At 37.8% G+C, this 26,112-nt stretch overlaps 1 protein-coding gene across 2 annotated transcripts in view; it reads right to left on the bottom strand.

Annotated features, from left to right (window-relative positions):
• WWC2 (WW and C2 domain containing 2) overlaps window positions 1-26,112 on the bottom strand; it is a 168,030-nt gene that overhangs the window by 65,702 nt on the left and 76,216 nt on the right. Inside the window, exons 2-4 of one of the 2 annotated variants that reach the window (XM_033104491.1) lie at window positions 19,918-20,027; window positions 11,404-11,607; window positions 10,519-10,595 (exon numbers count right to left, since the gene is read on the bottom strand). In XM_033104491.1, coding sequence (XP_032960382.1) covers window positions 10,519-10,595; window positions 11,404-11,607; window positions 19,918-20,027 — 391 coding nt within the window. Of the gene's footprint in view, window positions 1-10,518; window positions 10,596-10,704; window positions 10,738-11,403; window positions 11,608-19,917; window positions 20,028-26,112 lie in introns of those variants that run through there. The other variant, XM_033104492.1, reaches the window with a different exon arrangement.

Genomic DNA, 26,112 nt, shown 5'->3' on the forward strand with positions numbered 1-26,112 from the left:
TAGTAAAATGACCTAAATAAAATCTATGGCCCTTATTTTACCTTCGAAACTTCATTATTCCAATATCCCAGCCAAACTGAAGATATGAACAGCCCCACAAGCCCTAGTGCCTGTGTTGTTTTCTCTTACACACTGAACTTTCTGTAGCCGTAGCCAACCATCTAATTGTACAGACCTATTTCTATGGAATTAAATCTCAAAGCCCAGAGGACCAAATTGGAGACAAGAGAGCCATGACTTTTGCACATTTCCTGCTTTCTATAGTGACTGCACTAAAGCAACTGACATTTTAAATTGATTTTAAAGTTATTTCTGAAAACCAAGAAGGTGCTGTGATTAAGTGTGTTAAGTATGACTGGAAATCATAGAGCTTCTTACCTCTCTTACAATCATATTGTAATAAGGAGAGAAAGAAGATGACAATGAAGGAAAAGTAAATTCCCGAAACCTACGGACCCTGGAAGGATCTCAAGACAGGCAGGTTTCATAAGTCTGCCCTAAAAGTGAACCTGGCAAAATTAACGCCGTAACGAGTAAAATGGCATTTTACTAATGACTACCTTCCCTTTTCACCATGTTCTCTATTGTCTTGCTGGGAGCTCCTTAAGCAAGCCAACAAAGGGCAACTGTCAACCCGCTCCTTCTGGAAAGCCTTCCCTTCAGGACCGCTTCCACATCACTAAAAAGCCTCACCTTTAAGGAAATGAGAAATCAGTTCCAGATAGTCACAGGATTAATAATAATAAAAAAAATTTTTTACTTTACTAAAAAATAGAGGAAAATGGAATCCCACCCAGATGCTTTTAGAACCATTTGTGATGACTAATAAATGAATTCTATCATCAGAAACAAGATGACTGAGTACAATATTGTTTTAAAAAACCAAACTTTTAACAACAGAAAGGAAAAAGAACAAAGCTATTGAGAAAAATTGTATGAAACATTTATGAAATGTACTACCTTAAGACACAATTAATAGATAGAAATATGGTAAGTTAAGGCTAGATCTCCACAAGTAATTAAAATAAACCAATAAGTTGACACAGGATTCAGCATAGCCTAGAGTAAGGTCTCCTTTGTGAGTATTCCATGTGCACTCAAAAATAGTATGTATTTTGCTGTTTTTAGAAGGCATGTTCTATAAATGTTAATTTGATAAGGTTAGTTGATGGTATTGTTTACAACTTCAACAACTGTGCTGATTTTGTCTGTATAGTCTATCAATTAGTGAGAGAGAAGTGATATATCCAACTACAATTGTGAATTCATATTTCTCCTTTCAGTTTTATTGGTCTTTACTTCAGGTATTTGAAGCTCTGTTATTATGTGTATATACCTTTAGGATTATGTGTATGCACATCATTATGTCCCATGATTACCTGACTTAATTAATAATAGAAAATCCCTAGTAATAATATCCTTATTTTAAACTTTACTTTGATATTAATACGGCAACCACAACTTTCTTTGCATTTGTATTCTCGTGGTATATATTTTTCACTCCTTTTAATTTTCAGCCTATTTGGGTCTTCATATTTAAAATAGGTTTATTTTAGCCATCATAGAGTTGGTTCTTATTTTCACTACTCTGATAATTTCTGCCTTTTAATTGGAGCATTTAGACCATTAATACTTAGTGTAATTATTGATATAATTGGGTTTAAATCTACTATACATTTGTTTTTTAATTGTCACATATGTTCTTTTACCCTTTCTATCTCTATTCCTGCCTCCTTTTAGAATATTATTATTATTATTATTTTTATTTTTGTGATTCCATTTTTATCCCCACCATTGGTAATACCTCTGTATTTTCTTACTGGTTATTCTAGGGCAGGGATCAGTAAATGGCAGCTGTGGGTCAAATCTACCCTGTGGTCTAATTTTTTATGGCTAATGAGTTAGGACTAGTTTTCATGTTTTTGACAATTTTTCCCAAAAAAAGGAAAAAGAAAAATCTGTGACAAAGTCTGTATGTGGCCTGCTACATCAGTTTTCTGTCGCTGAAGAATAAATTATCACAAAATTAGCAGCTTAAAATTATACCCATTTAATAGCTCACAACATCTGGCTGGGTTCTCTGTTCAAGATATCACAAAACTACAATTGAAGTGTCAGCCAGGCTGAGTTCTCATGTGGAGGCTCTAGGGGAAAATCCATTCTCAACTACATTCTTGCTGCCGGCAGAATTCAGTTACTGTGGCTCTAGGTAGGAAAGAGATTTAGTTTCCTTGCTGGCTAACACAAGAGGTCACTCTCTGGTCTTTTCCATGTGGTTTCTCCATCTTTACTACAGAAATGGTACACAAATGCCCCTGCGCTTCAAACATCTGACTTCCTCCTCTACAACCAGCCAGAGAAATACTGTTTTAAAATGACCTCTCTATCTTTAAGTTAGCTGTGCCATATAAAATAACCCAATCACAGGAGTAAAAATTCCAATTGCGCCACATTCTCACCCACATTTGGTTTTTTTTTTTTTTTTTTTTTTACTATAATAGCCACCCTAATGGGTGTGAGGTGGTATCTTATGGTTTTGATTCGCATTTCCTTAATGACTAGTGATGTCTGTCATCTTTTCATATGCTTATTGGTAATTTGTATATCTTCTTCAGAGAAATATCTATTATAGTCCCTTGCTATTTTTGAAACTGGGTTGTGTGTTTTTGCCTTTAATTTTGAGAGATATTTTCACTAACTAGCAATCTAGTTTGACATTTTTCTTTTAGTACTTTGAAGATATCAGTCCATTGTCCAGTAGCTTGCATAGTTTCTGATTAGAAGTCTGTTGTAATTATTATCCTTGTTCCACTGTATGTAATGTGTCTAATTTCTATGGTTGCTTATAAGATTTTCTCTTTATAACTGATTTTCAGCAATGTAATGATGATATACTTTGATGTAATCTTGTTTGTTCTTATCTTGCTTTGGAATACCTTCCTCTACCAATGGATTTATAGTTTTTAATTTCTTCAAATATATTTTTGTGATCTCCTTCTCCTTGCTCTTTTTTGGGGACTTTAACACATACATTAGACCCTTTAATATTGTACCACAGGACTCTGATATGCTGTTAAATTTTTCTCAGGCTTTTTTTTTCATCTGTGTAATTCATTTTGTATAGTTTCTATTCCTGTCTGCAACTTCACTGATTTTTGTTCAGCATCTGGGTTATTCTCATCCAGTGTATTTTTCATTTTTGATGTTGTATTTCTATTCTGTAAATGTTCCACTTTGATCTTTTTTATATCTTTATTTTCTCTCTTCGTCATGTTTAAAATTACACTCTTGAATATATATATATATGTGTACGTATATATGTGTGTATGTATATATATATAATGTTTTCAGAAGTTTGTCTGCTAATCAAATCATAGCTATCACTTTTTCTTTTTGTTATTAAATATGTATGTCTTCCTCTTTGAATGTCCGATAATTTATTAACAGCTTTATTAACATATAACTGGCATATAATGAAATGAATGTTTAAACTATATACTTTAATAAGCGCTGACATATGTATATACCCATGAAACCACCAACACAATCAAGATAACGAACATATCCATCATTCTCCCAAAAGCTTCCTCATGTCCCATGGTAGTCCCTTCCTTCTGCCTCTCCCCACTTCTCTCATCCCCAAAATGCATGGACGTTTTTGACTAGTAGTTGGCCATCGTGAATTTTACATTGTTGGTGCTGGATTTTATTGTGGTCTCTTAAAGAATGCTGGACTTTCAAGTAGCACACAGTTAATATTTTAAATCAGTTTGGTCCATTCAAGGTTTATTTTAATTTTTGTTAGGATAGGTCCAAAGCCACCTTTAGTCTTGGATTAATTTGGTCCAACTACTGAGGTCTCTACCTGATGTCCCGTGTCTAATGAGGCCCCTCCCTTCTGTCTGATGGAAGCATGAACTATTCCCGGTGCTCTGGAAGCTCTGAGAACTGGTTTTCCTCCTGCTGTCTTTCCGCGGCCTTGTCCTATTTTATACCATGCTTAATCAGCATTCAAAGGTGTGAGGGGACCCCAGAGCTTCTTCTTGGTCTCTCACTCCCTATCCCCCTCCTCTCCAATATTTCCCACAAATCCTAGACATTTTCACTTCACTGAACTTTATTCTTCTGTCTCTTTAACTCAGGCACACCACTAGGTTATGTGTGAGTCCTTGCTGCACTGCAGATGATGCAATCTCAGGGTTCCCCTGTTTCCCTTCAGTTAGGCATTAGTACCCTACTGGCTGTTATCCAATGTCTGAAAACAGTCGGTTTATGGAGTTTGTCCAGTTCTTTGTCTGTTGTCATAGAACAATTCCTGTAGCAGTTAGTCCTTCCTGGGCAAAAACAGAAGTCAGCTGGATCTTTGAAAAGATATTCATGTGATTCCAACAGCCTGAATTTTAGACAGAATATCTCCCTGTTGGACCTATTTCATTAATCTCTCCTTCTCTCTCTATAGGCACAAGATCTAATTTTGGGATTCAACTGGCTAATCTCACATCACAAAATTCTATTCCTCTGTTATCTTGAAGGAGCTCACTCGGAGTCTGGTTCTTTGATTAAGTAGAAGCTGTAGAACTATGTCTACCACCCTTAACTCTAGAAATAAATATGTACATGAAAATGCTGAAGATTGCAGAATGTATGTAGTATAAATAGATGTATTTTTCTCTCACTACTTCATTGTCATTGCCTCAGGAGAGTGATTCTCCCAAAATTCAATGTGAACATATTAGGTCAATATATTTATTGTGTATATGTCAAGGAAAACTATTGAAATATTAGGAAGCGTTGGTTTGAAGGTATTCATTACAATAGCTTTTTATCTCAAAGTTCCACAAAGCGAACTCCGATAGCCTTTTGAAAAATGAGAGAATGACTCTTGTAGGTTTTACAGGATCATTTAAAATTAATCATGTATGAACCATTATTTTCCTATTTTTGTCTGCTTAGACTCTATATTCTATCATAGGAGAAGTTAAAAGCATTGAATTTTGTAAAATGCCAGGAGCATTATGGATATAAGGGTGTTTATGAATTAAGATGGAGAAGACTGGAAGCCATGGCCAGAGAGATTGACATGGTAGTTTATCTAGATGAGGAGAAACTAAACATCTCCTGCCCCAAAACACAGGGTCAATGAAGGATTTCTTCTGAAGTATATATTATTTACCCTGCTGTACGGTACCATTCAAAGCTAGAAAAGGAGACTAAAACCATTAAAGAGAGAAACAAAACATTATGAAATCAATAAATGTTATTAAGTGTTATAGTTTTACTCTACTCAAGGTCTGAGTATGCTTTTATTGCAAAAAGCACTACTGTCCTATGAATTTTAATTATTTCAAGTTACTAGCATGTCATAAGAGAGATAACATCAGTTCTTGCATTAAACAGAGTCGCTCTCTCTCTCATTTTCTCTTTTAGTCTTGCTCTCTTTTCTTTAGTGAATCAAGTCATATCATTCCTCATTTCATTCAAAATTCACTAAGACTGGGGTACTATTTTCTAACCCAACACCAACTACAACACAAATTCATTTCTATACATCCTAGAAGAAGAATAACCACTATCCCTCTTTCTCTTTTAATACTCTGAAATCAAGTAGGTCACAGTTGAAAGAACCTGGGATGTAAGCTAGGCTTTAAATGTAGTACAAGTAAAAGCATATCTCATGTCTAGTCAAGAGACAAACCTTATTTGTAGCAATTCACATTCTCAGAAGACATATTTCTTTTATTCTGACGTGCACTGCTATGATTTTCGTATGTTAGTTACATAAGTGGTTAAAGTATCATAATATAATGTGCACATGAGTCAACTCTATTCACAGTTACAAACTAAACCTTAAATTCAACTGCCATTCTTTTAAATCTGTGCCCAAAATTACAAATATGTGAGATTGTGGATGACTTTTCTAAGTCCATCACCACAGCTAAAAACAATCCAAAGAGAATTCATACTAACAATGTGTGAGTAAATATATTTGAGAACAAAAGATAGTACATTGTTATTAATAGCAGTGTCTACTAACCAGCCAGAGTACAAATGATTTAACCAAAGGGTCCTTTGTTTTCTTTTCTTTTTTTTTTAGAAAGTTAAAAGTTGGATCAGAGCATATGCTATGGTGTTCAATACATTTCTCAACTGCACTTGTATTACTAAAGATTTTCTTTTACACTTCTAACCCTTTATTTCAGTTTAATAAACATTAGTAAAAATTTAATCAAATTCATCAAACATTTTCTCCACCAAATTTTCGCCAAATCTTACCTATTTGTAATTTGGGGTATATATATTTTTAAATATCAGTTGAATTTAAGGTTTAGTTTGTATGAGATATTCCATACCCTATCCAAAGAAGACAATGGTTTAAGTATCAATTATGAATATAAATAAAATAATAAAATATGCAGTGAAAATTTTTACATTCTCTCAAAAAAAAAAAAAAAAGATTTTTCCAAGTAATTAAACATTACCCCTAAAAGTTATGAGTATATTAATTAGAAATAAAATAATTTATTCATTTCACCCAACTAGAAATAAGATGCCAACAAGTTACTATTATCCCATTTGACGAAGGAAGAAACTGAAACCCAGTGATCACTAATACCTATGACCATAATATAAAATAAAACAGATGTTTTAGACAGATGGTTCTCAAATACTTGACCCACCAGCTTTAATTCAGTAAAACAAATGCAGCACAACTGCTAATACTGTTGCATCAGAATAATGAAGTATGAGGTTAGTGTTTGGCTTTGTCTAAAAAATTGTTATTGTGACTAAAAATACAAATAGGTACTCCACGACAAACAATGAAGAATTAGTTCATTCCTGAGTTACTATTTCTGTGGCATTAATTTGTGAAAGTGACTATTAGCGTGTTACACAGTGATTCCTACAGGGCAGACAAGCCAGGAAAGGCCACTTTTGCATGGCTGGGGCATCCTGAAAGTGCTACCTGGCTAAAATGTGCACAAACAGCAGAGAGAACCATCCATCTGTTCCATAGTGTTCAAACCACAACACAGTTCAAAACATCATAACAGCAACAAAGGCAGATTTGCTAAGGGAGCACTTCTAAAGAAGGCATTTACACTGACAGGAAGTGTTAAACAAGCACCTATTCACGAATGGAATGAGATGAAGAGAGTGTCACTTCTGATCTTTTATTACAGTTATTTATGAATGTCTCATGTCCTCTTTGTGAGGGAAGTGCCTTCTTGAGCAGAGCATTTCTGTCCAACTCATCTTGTGGCCACACAGTGATAAAAAAAATATATGAAATATGAAATATACAGGCTTCTGACAGTAAGAACACATTAAACCTGGCATAATATAAGCTTTATCTAAGAGATTCGGCTGCATTAGGAGACAGGTCTGGGGAGTGTGACCATTTGGGATCTTCTGGGATCTCCCTGATTGACAGGGGGCTCCATTTCCTTCTAAATGGTTATTTGTGTGAGATATCCTGTATGTTTCTGTTTTTAAATCCCTTCCTTAGTTTGCATCTTTCCTAAAAGGGGGTTTACAATGTGTCTTACAAAGATACGAAGTGTGAAAGATGGTAAAAATTTCAAAGGACAATGATAATAAGTAATAACTTTTGGGGAAATGCACAGCTCAAGTGAGTACTGAGGTTTATTAAGAGTATAAGTTTTGACAAAATACCTTCATTTCCCTTTTTTTGGACAAGGTATCTAGCCTCGTAGATCACAGAAATGTATAGACATAGAACAGAGGCACAGCAACAAGGCATTTGACAAACCATTGCATGATATTCTTGAGAAAGGTACAGAGAAATATGGGTGGGTTGACAGAGTAAAACAGGAAGATATTGATGGTAAAAAGACACAAAACACTTCTATCAATGACTCTCTAAATTTAACGCAGAAATCCAAACTGAAGACAGGTTTGGCTTTCAGAAAGTATCAGCAAACTTTTTTCACACTCTTTTTCTAAGAACAAATAGAGAAGTCGTGAGGAAGAAAAAAACAAACAAAACACTTATTTGAAGACATTGGCAAACTACCAAGGCGGCAAAAACTTGTGTTAAAAACCCAAAAGATAAGGGAAGCCCACCGTCATGATCCAGACTGGGCCGTTTTTTTTCCTTTTGATACATTTGCATTTGCAATAGAGACTACAAAGTTGGGAGAATGCAGTGGCTGAGCCGCCCAAAGATATAGAGAATGACTGGCAGTTCCAGTGAGCTGGGAGGCTTGCGGAGAGATTTGGAGCTCAGCTTCCATTAAGCATCAAGGGCCCTCATAAAACACCCCAGGAGTTCATTTGGGAGTTTGAAGAGCTTTGCCCTAAGAGAAAGGGTGAACTGGAAATAGACCCTCTCTCAGAAAAGGAAGGAAGCCCAGATTTCAGATAGCTCAAACCTTGATTGAATTAAACTGATCTGACCTGGCCTAACTGCCTACAAGAAGTTAAAAACTAAATTTTCTTTAAAGGATGACAAGATCATCCAAAACCTCAAATTATCTTTATACTTTTTCATACATAATATGTGGCACTTAATAAAAAGTAAACAGCTGTAAGAAGTTAAATATTGACCAAAAATCAAAACCATTCTTCAGACCATGCTGAAGAATCCAACGTATAGAAAATTTAGATATTGTGTTAATCAAGATACGGAATTTAAAAAGTAACTGTGATTATTTTGTTTAAAAAATTATATATCAATGCTCAGAATTTGGACAAGTAACTAAAAACAATATAAAACAATATAAAACAATCAAATAGAAATTTCAGAACTGAACAGTACATAGTGGAATTAAGCTGCAATCAATAATAAAGGATAATATAATGACCAGCTATTTAAAAATTAAGCAACACACTCACTCACTCATGTGAGAAATCATAAAGAAGTTAGAAAGTATTTTTTTAACAAGAAAAAAACAAACAGAAGTTTATTAACATGTATACCTCATGTATACATGGAGAATAGGGGTAAAATGTCTCATTCTTTGAGGTGGCTTAAGGGGATGGGCTATGTAGGCCTCTTAGGGGAAAGTAAATGATTTTGGGGAAAGATGAATGGGCTCATAAGGGAATAGATGGAAGATATGACAGTTTGTGACAAAGTATGTCTGGGCGTGGTGTTCACGTCTAGTCTCCTCTCCTGTGGGAAGTCAATATAAATCATCCCTGGCTGATGAAACTCCTGGTGAGGGGATTTATGAAAACTGAAGTTCCTTTTGGAGAATCTGTCCTTAGTCAGATAAGAGGAGTTCAGAGAAAGCCTCTTTCTGCATTTGCTGATTTTCAAGTGCCTACAGCTCAAAATACGTAATCAATATACTAAAGTGGCATACTTTAGGGTAGTATATTATGCTACTCTTCAGTAGCATGTATCAGAATTTCATTCCTTTTTAGTTAGAAAGTATTTTGAATTGATTGATAATAAGAATACAAAATTCAAAACCTGTGGGATATAGGCAAAAGACATGTGCAGAAAATAATTCACAGCTGTAAGGAAAGACAGAAAGAAAGGCTCAAACTGTAAGTATTTGCTAAAGTTGAAGCTATGAATATTTTTTGATACAGCAATTTCACTCTTAATTGTGTAACTAATACAAATGTGTACACATGTGCACCAAAAGACATGTATAATAGACAAATACATTAAGGCGTAAATTTTAATTATCAGAAATTGGAATAAACGGTAATGTTCATCAAGAGTAGGTAGAAGACATAAAGAATTTATGGTATGTACCCCAAAGTGGAACGCTTTACAGCAATAAAAGTTTATGCGGATGAATCTCAAAATGTTCTTGAGAAAAAGAAGCCATCAAATAATATATGTGGTAGCATTCCAGTTTTACAAAGTTCAAAGCAGGCAAAAAAGGAACCTATAGTGTTGAAGAGACCAGTGTTACCTTTAGAGAGAAGGATAATGACAATGAAGGGAGACAAAGGGGGCTTCTGGGGTCATGGCAATAATCTATTTCATGACCTAGGTAATGGCTGCATGAATTTACTTACTTGAATAGTCTTTAAAACTCCAAAAATCAAGGATAAACAAGCTCTGGCCTGAACAGCAGTTTGGTAAAAAAAAACTTAGGGCAAAAAACAGGAAACAACCCATGAGAAAGTGTGAGAAGTTAGTCAAGTTTGATCTAGAAAAGGAATGGCTTGATGTTGCAAATCGTGGGCATCTTTAAATATTGGGTTGTCCGATGAAGGAGCAACTAGGCTCTACTCTGAAAGACATATTTCAGCACGACAATGGAAAGTAAATTACTGCAACTCAAAGTTTGATTCAGTATACTAACTGCAAATGATAAAAATGCCCAGTGATGGAACACACTGTCTCAATAACAAGAACGATCTGAATCACTGAACAACTTCTAACAAGGGCAGAAAGACCACCCCTAGGGAATAAGTGGAGGAGATTCCTACAGTGAATGGAGGTGGCAGATGGCCACTACAGTCCCTTCCCCACCTTCAAAGTTTATGCGTATGTTCAATGTAGAACCACAATTAAAAAACAAAACATCTTACCCTTAATCGTGTAGTGGAGATCTCAGCTTTTAAAATATCAGGATCATATTTAGTACTAGACGAAGATCCTGAAAACACTTTTCAAAGAGAAAAAAGAAAAATAAGGTTGCATAACTAGTTCTCAGCTTAGAATTTACAAACTCTAAAAACGACAAGATTTACAGGCTTCCGTGGATACTTACTTACTTTATAATTCCTTTATTGTCATTCATCAGACACCTAAATATAAAAAGTAATCTTCAAACCTTTATAATTTTTTTTAAAAAAACTCAAGAAAGAAAAATGTCATAAAGACCCTGGTACTCAATTTTCTTGTGAATTTTATACCAATGTATAAAATCTTGCACATACAGTTTAGCAAAGCTTTGCATTATCCAGAAACTTAATTTAAGTAGAACTTCTGAGTCCATCATAGCTGCTTCTTTAAACAAGGCCAGCTCCATCCATATGATCAGATTTTAAGATGAGAGAGGAGTAAATCAACTCAGGTGGTCAACAGAAACTTCATTCTAGCTAATAGTTCCTGGTCCTGCTCACTACAGATAGCGAACAAGAGTAGCGAAAACGGCTAAATTATTTGCCTTGATCTGAAAAGGTAAAAATTAACTAATAAAGAAATAAAAGGCAATCAGGCAGAAGGAGGAGCCAAACTAGAAGGGATACATAATTCCCAAAGGAGGAGACTTTGATCTGGAATGGGGTTGAGGGGTTTTACTGAGAAATCTGGGGTGTGCCTGCGTTCTCCTCCCCAACCCCTATGGCTTTCAGGGATTCTTCCTGCAGAAGAAGGAACAGGACCCAAAATGAAACTCCACACAAACTCCAAGTTCTATTATTTACACTTTGGTCCCCAAGTCTGAAGTCTGAACAGCCAACTGTACTTACAGCTTGTGTGAGAACTTGACTTTTCCTTATAGGCATCATTTAATCGTACATATTCATCTAGGGCCAGAGCCAGTCTTTGCTCCTTCACGTGGTACAGCTCTTTCTGTGTCCTGAGGGCATCCTGGGCCACCGAGAGATAGTCCTTGAGCATTTTCTCCTGTTCCCCCCTCCATTGTTTTCTTGGATCTTCAATCTGTGTGGTTTCTGAAAATACATTAGGTATTTTTTAGAATTTAATTATGCCTTGGGAGGGATTATTTAAGCTTTAAATTCTCTGAACTCTGTTATATGTCCACAACAAATATGTACAGAAATCAAGAGTAAATATTTTGAAATTTTTATACAGTTATTGTATATCTGTTGACTCTAACAATAATACTGGGGATTACAGTTTGTATTTCTTTTTTCCCCTATTTTTCTAATAATTCAATTTTATTGTATTTTACAAAAATATCAGTCCATAGAGGGTTAGAAATTTAAAAACAAACAAACAAACAACCCTTGTCCTAGTTTGAAGACAATGCTTGAAGGCACGCTGCTTGGTTCTGCACTTCTGCACACCAGAATCACCTAGAGAGCTCTTAAAAAAAAACACAAAAAAACATCCCAAACCAATGAGCGTTTCTGTGGGTGGAACCCAGGCACTGGTAGGTTTAAAAGCCCCTCAGGTGATGCCCGTCGGCAGCCGAGACTGTGCACCCTTGCTCTGCCACAGATCGAACACTGCCTCCTCCATGATCCCAAACTTGTCCAGACCTGCCTACCATGTCTCACCCACTCCTCCCTTGGAAACCACAATAAAGGCTCTGGCCTGTGCCTTCTCCTCCACTCTTCTGCCTCCTAACCGACCTGGGTGCTTCCCCATGGGGCCCTGCGTGGTGTGGTGTGCCCTCCTCTCTTGGGAACTGTAAGTTCTACAACTTTTTTTGATGGCACTGACCACTTTGTGTCATCGCTCAGTCACCTCTATACATTAAATCCAGGTACAATCAGAACAGGTAGGTCCCATGGGCTGGCCACTGTACGACTATGAGAACTTGTCCTGACAAATTAGGATAGAAAAATTAATTTATTAATTTGCTGGAATGTCTAGTGGCATGTAATGTCTTCAAAATGCTTTGCGTGTGAATCTCAACCTTAACGTGGCCCATCTCGGTATTTCTGGTTGGCCCCAAAGGCTATAGTGAGTCAAAAGCCAGAGAATGATATGATGTGACCACATGAATCTCTAGAGGTCAGGTGGGTTCTGATGTCCATTCTGGTCTTTACGGATAAGGGGCTCAGGCTGTGAAGCCTGGGTGCCCGCAGGGAAAAGAGAGGCCCTGGTGGACTGGTAAGCGGCCTGCGTCAGCTAGAAGACACACCACAACCACTGCCCCAGACCTGGAGGCCTCGCTTCCCAGTCACTGGAACCAGTGAGTTTCCTCTAAAGTGGCAAGTATTCTGAACACTCATTTTTAAAGATGTAAATATTTCAATATGCAAAGGAGGAATACCTCTAATTGTGGAGAAAAATAGGCTAGAGTCAATGTGTAAAGAAGAGATGCAGCAGGGGACAGCCCTGGATGGACAGCCCCTCCAGCCAAGAATCTTCAAGGACGTCATCACGGCGGGGCAGCCGGGCCGCTGGGGAATATGAAGAGTGGGCCGAGGTAGCCGACAGGAGCCTGAACTCCTCCGTTTGAAATTATCCAAGCACGTTTTTATACACACACACACACACACACACACACACACACACACAAATGCAACCTAGCTCAAAATCCAGAACTCATCCCTCTAACAAATAGAACTTTATCATCTTAAAAAAAGTTTTCCCAACTGTGGACCCACAATAATCCTCACCTGCTAGTATTCACGCCCTTGAATATGAGTTAGATCTCGTGACTTGTTTCTAATGAACACAACAGAGACTAAGTGATGGGACATCACCTGAGACTCGGCTATAAAAGGCTGTGACTGCCGTCTTGCGCTCGCTGTCTCTCCCCCTGGCTCTTGGCTTGTTTTGCTCTAATGACGCAAACTGCCACGTTGTAAGCCATCCTATGGAGAGGACCACGTGGCACGGAATGAGGCGGGCCGCTGGCCAGCAGCCAACAAGGAACTGAACCGTGCCAACAACCACATGCGTGAGTGTGGAAGCAGATCCTTCTCCAGTCATGTCTGGGGGTGGCTGCAGCCCGGCTAACCCCTTGAAGGAAGCTGTCAAAGTCCTTGAGCCACAGGATGTAGCTAAGTCTTGTTTGGATTTGTGACCCCCAGAAACCCTAAGATAATAAGTGTATTTGAAGCCACTAAGTTTTGGGGTAACTTGTTATATAGCGATATATAACTAATAAACTAACCAAATAGAGAGAGAATACAAATTGAAAATGTATATGAAAAACTTGGAATGTTTATAAGTTATAATAGTTATGGTAAGATTAATACTCCCGGTTCTCTCTCTTAATATCTTTAGGGGTTTTATCTAATCATATTTCCCCACATATGGTGGAATTGACATACTTCCAATAAAATACCTGTCAACAGTTAAATTGTCCCAGTGTACTGAAAGTAACACTGACTGACACATGAATAAAGTATAATAATAATAATAATGATAATAATAATAATAAAACTACTAGCATTTGTTTTGGACAGATCAGCAGAAACACTCCAGTAGACTGGCTTAAATACAGTGCACTACAGGAGATTCAGCAGGAAACAGTCACATTTCTGAGATATTGCACAATTCAAGTATAGACTACTAAAAGAGAGTTCCCAGCGGCACCTCAGAAGGCTTCATAAAGCAGGATTGTGCTTCATCTCCATCAGCTATATTTGCTGAATAGATTTGTGAAGAATATTTATGAAATGCAAATATTCAAAAAAAGTGTATTATACAAATGGGTATTTCTTTAAGACCCGGTGGCCTTGGGAGATCATTGTATTATAATGCAATATAATTTGCATGACATCTACTATATGAAAGAAGTAATATAGCACTTAGTGTTAAAACATCACATACCTCAAGGAATTCACATTCTATCAGTTTTATAGATGTGAAACTTTATAGAGAACACATTGTGAGTTACAAGAGCTTTTCATGAAAGATAACATTAGACTCTTCAAAGGAATTATTATTTCTGTCTACGTGCATATTTCTACGAAGTCTTCCTGCTGTGCTCAGGAAGATGAATAAAATGAATATGAGCAACTTTCCTTATCTTCCGTTTTGGAAATGACCTGCTATGCTTACTATCTGTTTGTTTCTTCTACAATTACTGACCATCTACCACACGCAATAGGAGAAACAAGATGTGGAGGCACGATCCCTCCTTCCAAGAACTTATAAAATATAAAAGAAATTGTGACACATGAATTAAAACAAAAACACAACTATTTTATGCAGTAGAAAGTGATAAGAGCCTTGAAAAGAGAACGGTTAAGTCCCATGGCAGTTTAGAGACATAGGGGTTTCCTCTGGCTGAAAAAAGTAAGGTCCCGATGGAACAGGCAGTGACTAAATAGGGCTTTGAAATGTTCCAGACAAGAGGCCCTTCAGGACCTAGTCCGTGTTTACTTCTCCAGCCCTTTTCCCCGGCCCCATCCACTCCAGCCTTCAGCTGCACTGAATTTCTTTTCCTTCTTGCATCAAGCTCTGCTTTCTGTGGCCTCTCCAGACCTTTGGCCTTATTTGTGGTCTCCCTTCTTCCAGGAAATTTCTCCTTCTCCCAACCCCCCAAACCCTTGTTCTCTAGGCCTGGTTAACTCATTCTTTGGGTATTGGCTTAAAGACCCTTCTCTAATAGCCCAGCTACACCCTTCAGAATGGATAAGGTGCTTCTCCTTGTTCTCCTTTGTTCTATTAGTGTGAGAATGGTTCTCTCCACATTCTATTATACTTCCTCATTTTCCCTCCAGTTCTCCAAAGGGACTAGCCTACGGTTTCTTAACCTCAGATTAATCACTACGCAACTCATTTTGTAAGCAATGGTGTGCCACACAAAGGTGCTAAGCAAGGGCATGAAGGATCTTAGCTATATTTTAGGAAGATCATCTGACAGAAATGTGAGGTTCTACTATCAAAAGTTGATAAATTGTGCAGAATTTTTTTGACGAAAGATTATACATTAAGTGAAAACAGCAGTTTATAAAGAAAAAAACCAGTATGTGTAATATAACCCTACTCGAAGTATAAAATATATTTAAAACTGTGTGTGTGTGTGTGTGTGTGTGTGTGTGTGTGTGTGTGTAAGAATATATACTAAAAGGTTTAGAATACTTAGATCTCTCTGGTTGTGTGAACATAGAGAAATGTTTAATTTTTTCTTCCTTTATTTACCTACATTTTCTAATTTTTTTTCCTATGCACATCTATTACTTTTATAAAGTTTTTTTGCTTTGTTTTGTTTTTAAAGGGAAAGAACCAAAAGGTACAGGGTAATGAGGGTCTGAATGAGGAACACATCAGTGGAAAAGAGGCTGAAAGAGCAAATTTGAGATTATGTTATAGAGAAAAAATCAACAGGAATTGACAAGATGATTATAAATTTTACAATTCAGTAACCGTGAGGACTACAATGTTTCAAAAAATAATAAAGTCAAAAGGAAAACTGAAGAATCCACTTTTATACTTGTTTTAAAGTTTTGATAGCAAAAGAGGCAGCAGTGTGTTATAACTGGAAATGTTTGACAAAATATTAGGACAATCAGAGCCAGCAATACAGACAGAAGTCATGTGCATAGTAATGGCAAAGGGAAGCACTGTTGTAGATACAGCTGCCAGCGGATGAAGGTGAGGTCACCCCTTTGGAGAAGGACAAGATATAGGGGCTCACAAAAGGAATCTGAGGCAAACGAGGAGAGAAAGAAGGAACGGTCTAGTGTAAGAAACGTTAAGAGGTTCAGGAAGAAAGGCAAGTTTACATCCAGGTGGAAGAAAAGGACGACTGTGACGGAGAAGAGTCCCTGAATTTGACAACGATACAAATTTGTAAATTATCACATAGTAGTAATACAAACTAACAATTCTTAGTGTCACTATTACCATAATATGTTTTGCTTGAGTATTTAAAGTAGCTACATTTTTTCTGTGTAAAATATCTTAACAGTTTATCCTCCTAGAGAAATATAAAGGATGAAGTAAGACAGAGATGAAATAGGAGGGCCACAAATTTATTTTCTTTCCTCTAAAGGAAACAACTCCACATAAAATATCATATATGCTTGAGGAATTTTCATCAAACCTGAACACGTGTGTTGCTTCAAAGCTAACAAAGAGGAGTTTGGAGTTCAGGGTAACATGGAGTAAGCACATCTCATCCAATCTCTCCCACTGATTACAACTGAAAACCAAGGACATAATACGTAAAACAATCAAAGGAAGACTCTAAAAAGTAAGTAAGAACAAGGAGGATTGTGGAAGGAAAGCAGAACTCACAGAATAGTCATATGGCGGTGAGTTCCTATTTTGTTATTGTTTTATCCCTCCCATATGTCTTGGATTTCCCGTATCCTCTGGAACTGCAAAAGGGTGCAGACAAAAAAGCTCCAAAATCAAACCCACTCTTCCTTGTAAAAGCACAAGGAGGAAGAGAGAGCTCCACGGCCACCCCAGAGAAGCCCCAGGAACAAATGCACAAGCCCACGGCAGGCAATAGTGGTAGTGGTGGCGGTGGTGGTGGTGGCGGTGGCGGCCCATTACAGGCTCACTTTCTCCCTACTTTGTCCTAAGACATATGCAGTCATGGGAAGTATTCAATGGTGTGGAGAGGCGAGGGTCTCTGCTTACTAACAAGAACACCAGAAAAAGAGGCTCCATGGAAGCCAGAGAGTATGGGGAAAGAGAAGAGAGTTGAAGAAGTGTCTAAGTTTGTTGCCCACTTTTAAATTGGGGTCTTTTTAATGTTGATTTTCAGGAGTTGTTTATATGTTCTGGATAAGGGTCCTTTGTCAGATGTGTACGATAAATACTCATCTATGATCTTGTGTGTATCTGTAGTATATTCCTTAAAAATATGTTGAGTGAAGGTTCTATTCACACAATCGAATTTGTATGAAGTTCTATAACAGGTAAGAGTAAGCTGTGACGACAGAAATCAGAACAACTTGCAGCAGTGGAGAGGCTGTGACTGGAAAGAGGCAGGAAAGAACTTACTGGGTCGATGGGCATATTCAGTATCTTGACTGGAGTGGCAGTGAAAAGGATTATACTGGAAGACACACTTAAAGTCTGCATTTTATTATAAATGCAGATATTATAAATGCAAATTTATTATAAATTTATTATTAAAATCTCATTTTATTATAAATGAGATCTCAATTACTACAGGAAAGACGAAAAAATTAGGGTATAATTCTGACCCGGTCAAAAAGTGACTTACTTCTAGTTATAATGATAATATCAAAATCTTATGAACAGTACTTCATAATTACCTCTGGATAGTTAACATTCCCCCGCCAATATCTACCTATACACCCACTCCACATACACATCCACTAAAAGGTGAATTCCATCATAAAACACTTAAGGCCTAATACAACTATCATTGTCAAGGTCAAATCTTTTACTTTTACTAGATATTTAATAGTGTTACACAGAAATAGTATTAAACAGCCAAACATTCTTTATTAAGATAAAGAGAAAATAATGCTGAAACTATACAATGTCAAGATACAACATATGTGTGGACCAGCTGTTAGGAGAAGATAATACCATTTGCTCCCCAAACTACTTCACAGGCATGTCTTTAAGATTAATGAGATAATGGGCCAGGTCCTTTTTAGTTGGAAAACTACTTGCTGTGGGTAATTTGGGCACTTTAGGGCACAGTAAATCCATCCGGCCGCTGGGATACCATTACTGCACTGAAGCAAAAGGGTAGATAGACCTAAAGCTTTATACTGAGAATCAAGTTTTTAAATATTCAGAATGGTGCTTTCTGAAGCATAATTTATACTTGAAATGCATTTTAATTCCTTCAAAAACAAACAGAAAGCTTTTACTCTGTGAGTTAAACAATTAAGCTCTGCTTTCTAACATTTAAGAGTTTACTAGGTACCCAAGGATAAAAAAATAAAGACGCCACCAGTGTCCACAAGATGCTCACAATTTAGTGAGGAAAATGTACAACTAAATAATTTAAGTGAATGTAAGTGATTTTTAAAAATCCCTAAGTACCTAGTACCATAGAAATACCTGGATAGGGCAGCTAATTCAGAATGGGGGTGGGAACCTGCACGGGGAGGGCTGGGTGCCAGAGGTGGCCTTTGGGAAGCAGTGAGGCCTGAGCAGGCAGCCCCTGGAAGGCTGCTGCAGTCGCTGGGAGGGCTGGTGGTGGGACCAACAAATGCAAAGAAAGGCAGAAAGTTCAGGAAGCACAGGGTACAGCTGGAGTGCCCTCCAGTGCCAGGGCAGGGCAAGAGATGAACACGGAGGCCAGTGGGGGCAGATAGGAAACGAGGATTTGCCCAGTAAAGAAAGACCCCAGTGGAATCAGGGCAAGGATATTTTCACAAATTTGATATGTGATGTGAGCATACTTTACATATTTAACATTCTTAGACTTCTCAGAGTTATTTATATGAGTTGTGTCTCTCAAAAACATTATGGTATACCTACACAAAGGCAGCTGCAAGCTATCACTAGTAAATGAGCATTAAATAAAATAATTTCCTATAATGATATTATCTCTAATGATATTAAACAGTATTGTAGACCTAAGAGAAATTAAGATAATAAGTATAAATTTATTATGCATTTCTTAAAATCTATAAAAACAAAACAATTATTTTTAAGTAAAATAAGAAAAATGAATATTAGTATTATATGTGACCATCTGAATCCATTTTTAAAGGGGTTATAGGAACTAAATACACACACACACACACGAAAATACTTCAAATATGTGTTTCACAAAGTTGCACGTGGCCACAGTAATCCTCCGCACTACTAGCCTTACCAGGTCAGGCATGTGACAGATTTAAAATCTATTAGATTGAGAGGTATTCCCCTTCCAACCACAAAGAAATCAGGAAAGAGAAAAAAGACAAGCATTTAGGGCTTTTCCGCAGCCACCGCTGCCTTTTCCAGAGTTACTGATGAGCGTGGGTCCTTCCCTCGACCCCACCGTCGACACGCACAGCTGCGCCATTGCCCGCCTGTTTCCACGGCAATGACAAGAGGGACCCCAATCTGAAGGTGCAGGGGTCACAGAAAGAGGAGACAAATGGCTCCTGGTCTCCACAGGCTCCTAGACTCACGCCGAAGAAAACTAACTCCCTATGAGGCAGACAGACAGACAGACAGACCAGAAGCCTTTATCTCCCTCTCTGTCCCCCCACCCCCATTAAGCCCAACTCTACACACATGCCCCAAATTCCAAAAATGGGCATTTCAATTAAATATTAGTCACTGAGAAAAGTGAGGGTTAAACAAATTCACATTATAAAATGTTTACTCTTTTGTGTGACTCTGTTTTTGGGGGAATTACTTTTCTGCTACGGCTGCTTTTACCAAAAAGGAAAACTTACTGTTGATGTGATCGATGTAGTAGACACCAATCTGAGGGTCAAACCCTGCTTCCCATCCCCATGGCAGCTCATCCCCAACGCAGTCAGCAAACGACAAGGGCTTCGTTAACCTACAACAGACCAGAATAAATGCACAGGTGATTTTTTCCGTCAAACCACAACAAGTCAAAATTCAGCGCCCTAACCACAAGCTAAGTGTCCAGACTGCATTTCCTTTTGGTTCTTGATTGTGTGTAGAGTTTGCACCCCTTTTTGTTAAACCTTAAAGAAAAAAACAACAAGGATAAAATACAGAGACGAACATTCAAAAAAGCAGCAATGTCCTAACACCCTTTTGAAAATTCACAGCTTAAGACTTGCAGGCAAATTTATACAAAAAATAAATAAGGCCAACTTAAATCAGGAAGAAACTCCAAGCTGAAAGTAAGGAGGGCTGCAATCTAGCTCTATTTAGCTCTACAGCTAAAGCGTCCTGTTAGAAAGAAAATTTGTCCCAGGATTTGAATCCTGGCACCATGGAAATCATCCTATCAGTGCCTCTGAGACATGACATGCATCAGGCCACACTCACTTCAGGTCTGGATGCTCTTACACAAATGAACCAACCACTCGATGGGGAAGTCCGCTATGAAGTCTTGAGAGACAAACCTTTTTCTAAGTATCTTGTACATAATAGTCACACAACAAAAATTTTAGTGGAACCAAACACACCAAGTATTTATATGTCAATGTGATCTCACCTTTTGAAACTGCCTTATTCTTTCTCCTTAAGCTTTTAAACTAATGGGGAAATGAGTTTCCTAAGCAGAGTATAGGTTTCGGACTTAATTACGGGTTGATTTTCCCTGTCGCTTCTTTTATTTTTGCTTTTGAGATTCTCCTTGGCTGTCAGAGCAGCCACAGGCAGGCCAACACTACTGATTGGTGAGGCTCTGTTGTTGAGTGGCCAGCATTAGTTGATGTATCTTCTAATTTAATGCACTGGCACCACCAAGCCAGTTTCTACACGTGACATCACCTGGAATCCCTTCTATCCATGCGAACGAATGTCAATGATATTATAGCTCCACAGAAATACAGGGAACTTCCAGAATCACATCATGCATCAGAATAACAAACTGTGTCATCAACCCTCAGAATGCTGGGAGAACAATATGAAAAAGGAGGGCTATTGTCTAGCCTTCTATAGCCATCCTCCAAGGACATAAAACACCAAGGGGTGAAAGGAAGGAAGTGTCTCCCTTTCTCTCAACCCTCCCATAGCATGAAGTCTGCTTCTGAAGACGGCTCCAGGGACCCTGACTTTCGAAACCAGTTCGGCTGACAGAAGTACAGCCAGCTCTGCCACTGACTCACTGGGAGACAGCCTCGCTAAGCACCTCTCTCGTCTGCAGCTTCCTTCTCTTTAAGTGGAGCTCACACTCCCTAGCCTCTCCCTGCAATTTAACTGCTTCCTGTGATTAATGGGAGGATAAAAAGGGATTAATTTAGAACACTATCTAGGCCATGGTAAGTACTCAGTAAATGTTAGTGATTATTAATACAAGCACGGCACGTGAGGTATCTCTTTTGTTCCCCAAAGGGACTGAATCAGGCAGCAGGGGACAGAACAGTGGTTCTCGAAGTCATCTTCACAACCAGCAGCATCGACATGTAAGGACTAGTTAGAAATAACAAATGCTTGGGCCCCACAGTAGGTCTACAGAATCAGAAACTCTAGGGCCCAGCGAAGTATGTTTAATCAAGCTCTCCATGTAATTCTGGAGAATTTGGGAACCACTGGCTCAGACGTTAGGAGCTTGAAATTTGGGATCAAAGAGACCTGAGTCAAACCCTGTTCTGCCAATTACTTGCCACTTCCTAGGGCAGGTTGGCAACCTTAAACCCTGTTGTCCAATCTTTTTGAAATGGGGGGTGGGGTTATGAAGTTTAAATGAGAACTAAACAGTATAATGCCTGACAAACGGTAAGCTTCAATATTGGATGAGTGAAATAAATCTCTCACATGTTAAGTGATGTGCCCAAATACAGCAACTTGTCATATTTACTTTGTAAACATGGAGTCAATTTGAACTCAATCTGGGTCAAAAAATGGAGCTCTTAGTTGTGCTCAAATTCAATCTTATATAAACTACCCAGGAAAACTGAGTTTTCTTTTCATGAAGGAATTAGATACTATATCAAAAATTCCCCAACTACAGGAGTGGGCTTGTCTCCATACATTGTCTGTAAGACTGATCTTTGACGAGTGCAATAAAGCTGATTAGATAAAGTCCTGGTGCCAGGATACCTTGCATGTTATTCTGTTTGAGGATTTTCTTTCCCCAACTCCTTTCTCAATGCTGTCTAAAAGGTACATGCATCCTAAAGAAACGAAGAAGAAGAAGACATGGAAATGGTAAGTTTAAATGACAAAACAGAGATATTATACAAGTTTTATCCTGGCACCAAACCAACATGATCTGATTTAAGCATATGATATGAAAAGTATTTAATACTCCTAGATTCAAAAGTCACAAAAGCTTTCAGATCCTGTGCTATAATTACAAGTTAGAGTAACTTGATTATGCTTGGAAATAATCCAGTTTTTCCCATTAATTGTTCAGCAGATAATAAGCATTTTATTAACTGTCACTGTTCTAAGACTAGAATTAGATCTACATGATACATGTAATTGTGAACTCAGTTAAAAATTCAGATGTTTCCATTCCTGGAAAGTTCAACATAAAAGTTTCTTTGCAGCATCACTTCAAAAATCAACTTACTACTTTATTTTCTGTATCTGGATAAATATATATCTTTTCTCCACATTCTATCATTAAGGAAACCCATCCAATACATATTTGTAAATTTCAAAATTTTAGGATTTAATTTTACCCAAATTGTGAGACATAAAAAGAATAACCTTCTCAGGTACCAAACAAAATTATGCGCTTAGTTCTGCTGCTGTCCTGGGAGAGGGAACATATCACTGTGATATACTAAGCAGTAACACAAAACAGATGTATTCCAAAGTTAGAAACAGTATGAATTAGAACAAATACAGTGAGCAGAAATGTTAATTAGCTTCTAAATTTCTTAACTCATGTTCTACACGGGGAATCTCTGAAATATTCAAGCTTCCTTTGATGTTAAGGAAGTAAAAATGGATGATGGAGTGTGTGTTCTGTTGGTTCCCCACAATGGAGCAACATCGCGCAAAAGGCCTAAAATTAACAAGTCTTTATGCTAAATTCCAGGGATTACTCTTTGCTTAAAAAAACATCTTCCTCGCACCATGACTAATGGGAAGAAAACGGCAATTTACTGCAGCACTTTGCCAAAGTTTACACATAAAACTTGAACTTCGCGTGGCATTTCCTCTCCTTCTGGGCGCTGTATCAGTGTTTCACAGTCTGTCATTTAGTACTTACTGTCCCGTCATGAGTATCTGTCCTAGGCCATGAGGCGTCACACACACATTTACTCTTCATAATTAGATGATGGTGAGTACTGTGTGTGTCCAAGCACCAAGGCAGAAAAACTGAGTCTGTACTAATTGCAACTGAGTTTGTATTAATTGCAGTTAGTGAAAAAGCTCTTAACAGGGAAAACCATTTTCAGGTTAATAAAACTCTTGCCACAATTCAAGCTTCCCAAATGCATAGTTTCACATGAATGTGAAAGGTCTTCACAGTTATTTTTACTTGGTAGCATCTGCTCCTGTCATTGTTTAGCTTAGCTCAAAGCGGAGTTCGCACTGTCGACTGTCTGACTACTACAGAATCAGCCCACACAATATTACTCAGTTGCTCTGAGAGAAGAGGGAAGGAGGAAGGATGGGGTTCACAGTATGAATTTTAAAGGGAGGGGGAAAATACCAGAAATCTTTCTGAGGAACTTGAATTTATAATGAGGTTGATTAGTCCCCTCTAAACAACTGCTGTTTCCATCACTATTCTAGCCAGGGAAACCGGCAACGCAAAGGGACAAAAAGAGGGGGAATAATAGGAGCAAGTCAAAGGTAGCAGCAAGAAGAAAATGGCTTTGCAGAGAAATTATACAAACCACTTCAGAGGAGGGTAACAAGGTTATTTCTGTGTCTTTGAGGAAATTCACTTAAAAGTTTCAAAAGGAATCGTATTAGATAGCGGGCCTGCCAGACAGGGGAGGCCTCCAGCCGATGCAATGGGCCAAGGAGGGCTGCCGCCCAAGATTTAAAGGACTCGTCCAATGTTCTGTTCTGTAGCTGCTAGTGCGTAAGTAGCATAACAGGTAGTCTAGCCAGGCTCATTTCTTCACACTTAGTTCATGCCATCTCTGCACCTGCTCGGGTTCTCGGACAATTCTCTGTTATGTTGGCCCTAAGTCTGATCTTCCTATAGCTTTTACCCACTGGTCCTAGCTTTATCCCTTGGTGCCAGAGAAAACTAGTTTAATCCCTCTTCCACATGATCGGCTTGCAAATATTTGAACACAATGATCTTGGTTCCCAAGTCTGCTCTTCTAGAACCAAATGTCCCGTTGCTCTCGCCATGTCTATTCTTCCTCCACTCAAAAGCCTGCCCCTCTCCTGCCCTTAATCCCACCCGTCTCTCCCCATTTTGCATTCTCACTCCAACTATCAAGTATTAATCTCCTCTCATAAGGCTAAATATTTTTCTCATTCATCCTACAAATATACTCAATCCACCGACCCTAAAGTCTTTCCTCACATCATCTGGCTCCTCTTTTGGCATTCACTTCCTCACCATTCACTCATTCTAACCTAGAGATTTTTAATCTGGATGACTTTTAGGAGGCCCTATCCAAATCTTCCTAATGACACTTAACCTAATTCTGTGGTTATTTCATGAGTATACTTCTGAAAGGCAGTATTTGTGGGTGTTTCGTCTTCAGAAGAGCATACTGGTTATGCTGTTGGTATAGGGACCCAGATAAATTATTTGCAAAAATGTCAATGCTTATAATATTCTATGTTAAAAAGTCAATTTGTACATGTAGTAATTATACTAATATTATAAAATATTTACTGCATGCTTACTGCGAACCACACGTTTTATACACACACACACACACATATATGTGTATGTGTTTATATATGAGTGTATATATATATATATATATATATATATGTAAATGTGTGAGTAAAATCCTCATAAAACTCTGCAAAGGAGATACAATTATTATCGCCATTTGAGTAGCTTGTGTGCGGCAGGGTGGGGGTACTTACTTGTAATCACATAAACATGTGACTACGTAACACATACCTCTCTCCCCAGTGAACATTTGTAAGTTTCCAGCCATTAAGTTTATTATGCTGTCTACAACTATCCCTACTGTTACCTAACACATGGATTTAACTACTGATACACTACTTGGATTTGACGACCCACCAATTTCTGGAAGAGGTGGAAATAAAGGGTCCCTTTAAAAAGTTCTGGAGGCAGAATAGAGTCCAGAAATAAATCCATGCCTATATGGCCATTTAATCTATGACAATGGAAGCAAGAATGTACGGTAGGGTAAAGACGGTCTATTCAATAAATGGTGCTGGGAAACCTGGACAGACACATGCAAAAAAATGAAGCTGGACCACCTCCTTACACCATATACAAGAACAAATTCAAAATGGCTTAAAGACTTAAATGTAAGATCTGAAACCATAAAATTTCTAGAAGAAAATATAGGAAGAAACTTCACAGACATTACCTGGAGTAAGATTTTTACTGATATATCCCCTCGTGTGAGGGAAGTAAGAGAAAAAATAAACATGTGGGATTACATCAAACTAAAAAGTTTTTTCACAGCAAAGGAAACCATCAATAAAACAAAAAGGGATCCTTCTGAATGGGAAAAGATATATTTGCCAATGATATATCTGATAAGGGGTTAATATCACAAATTTATAAAAAACTCACTCAACTCAACTCCAAAAAAACAAACAACCCAATTAAAAAATGGGCAGAGGACATGAAGAGACATTTTTCTAAAAAGGACATACAGATGGCAAACAGACATATGAGGAAATGCTCAACCTCACTAACCATCAGAGAAATGCAAATAAAAACCACAATGGGATACCACCTCACCCCAGGCAAAATGGCTATCATCAATATATCAACAAACAATAAGTGCTGGCGCGGATGTGGAGAAAAGGGAACGCTTGTGCACTGTTGGTGGGATTGCAGATTGGTGCAGCCACTATGGAAAACA

This window comes from Rhinolophus ferrumequinum, chromosome 4, assembly GCF_004115265.2.
Source record: "Rhinolophus ferrumequinum isolate MPI-CBG mRhiFer1 chromosome 4, mRhiFer1_v1.p, whole genome shotgun sequence".
NCBI classification, from domain to species: Eukaryota; Metazoa; Chordata; class Mammalia; order Chiroptera; family Rhinolophidae; genus Rhinolophus; species Rhinolophus ferrumequinum.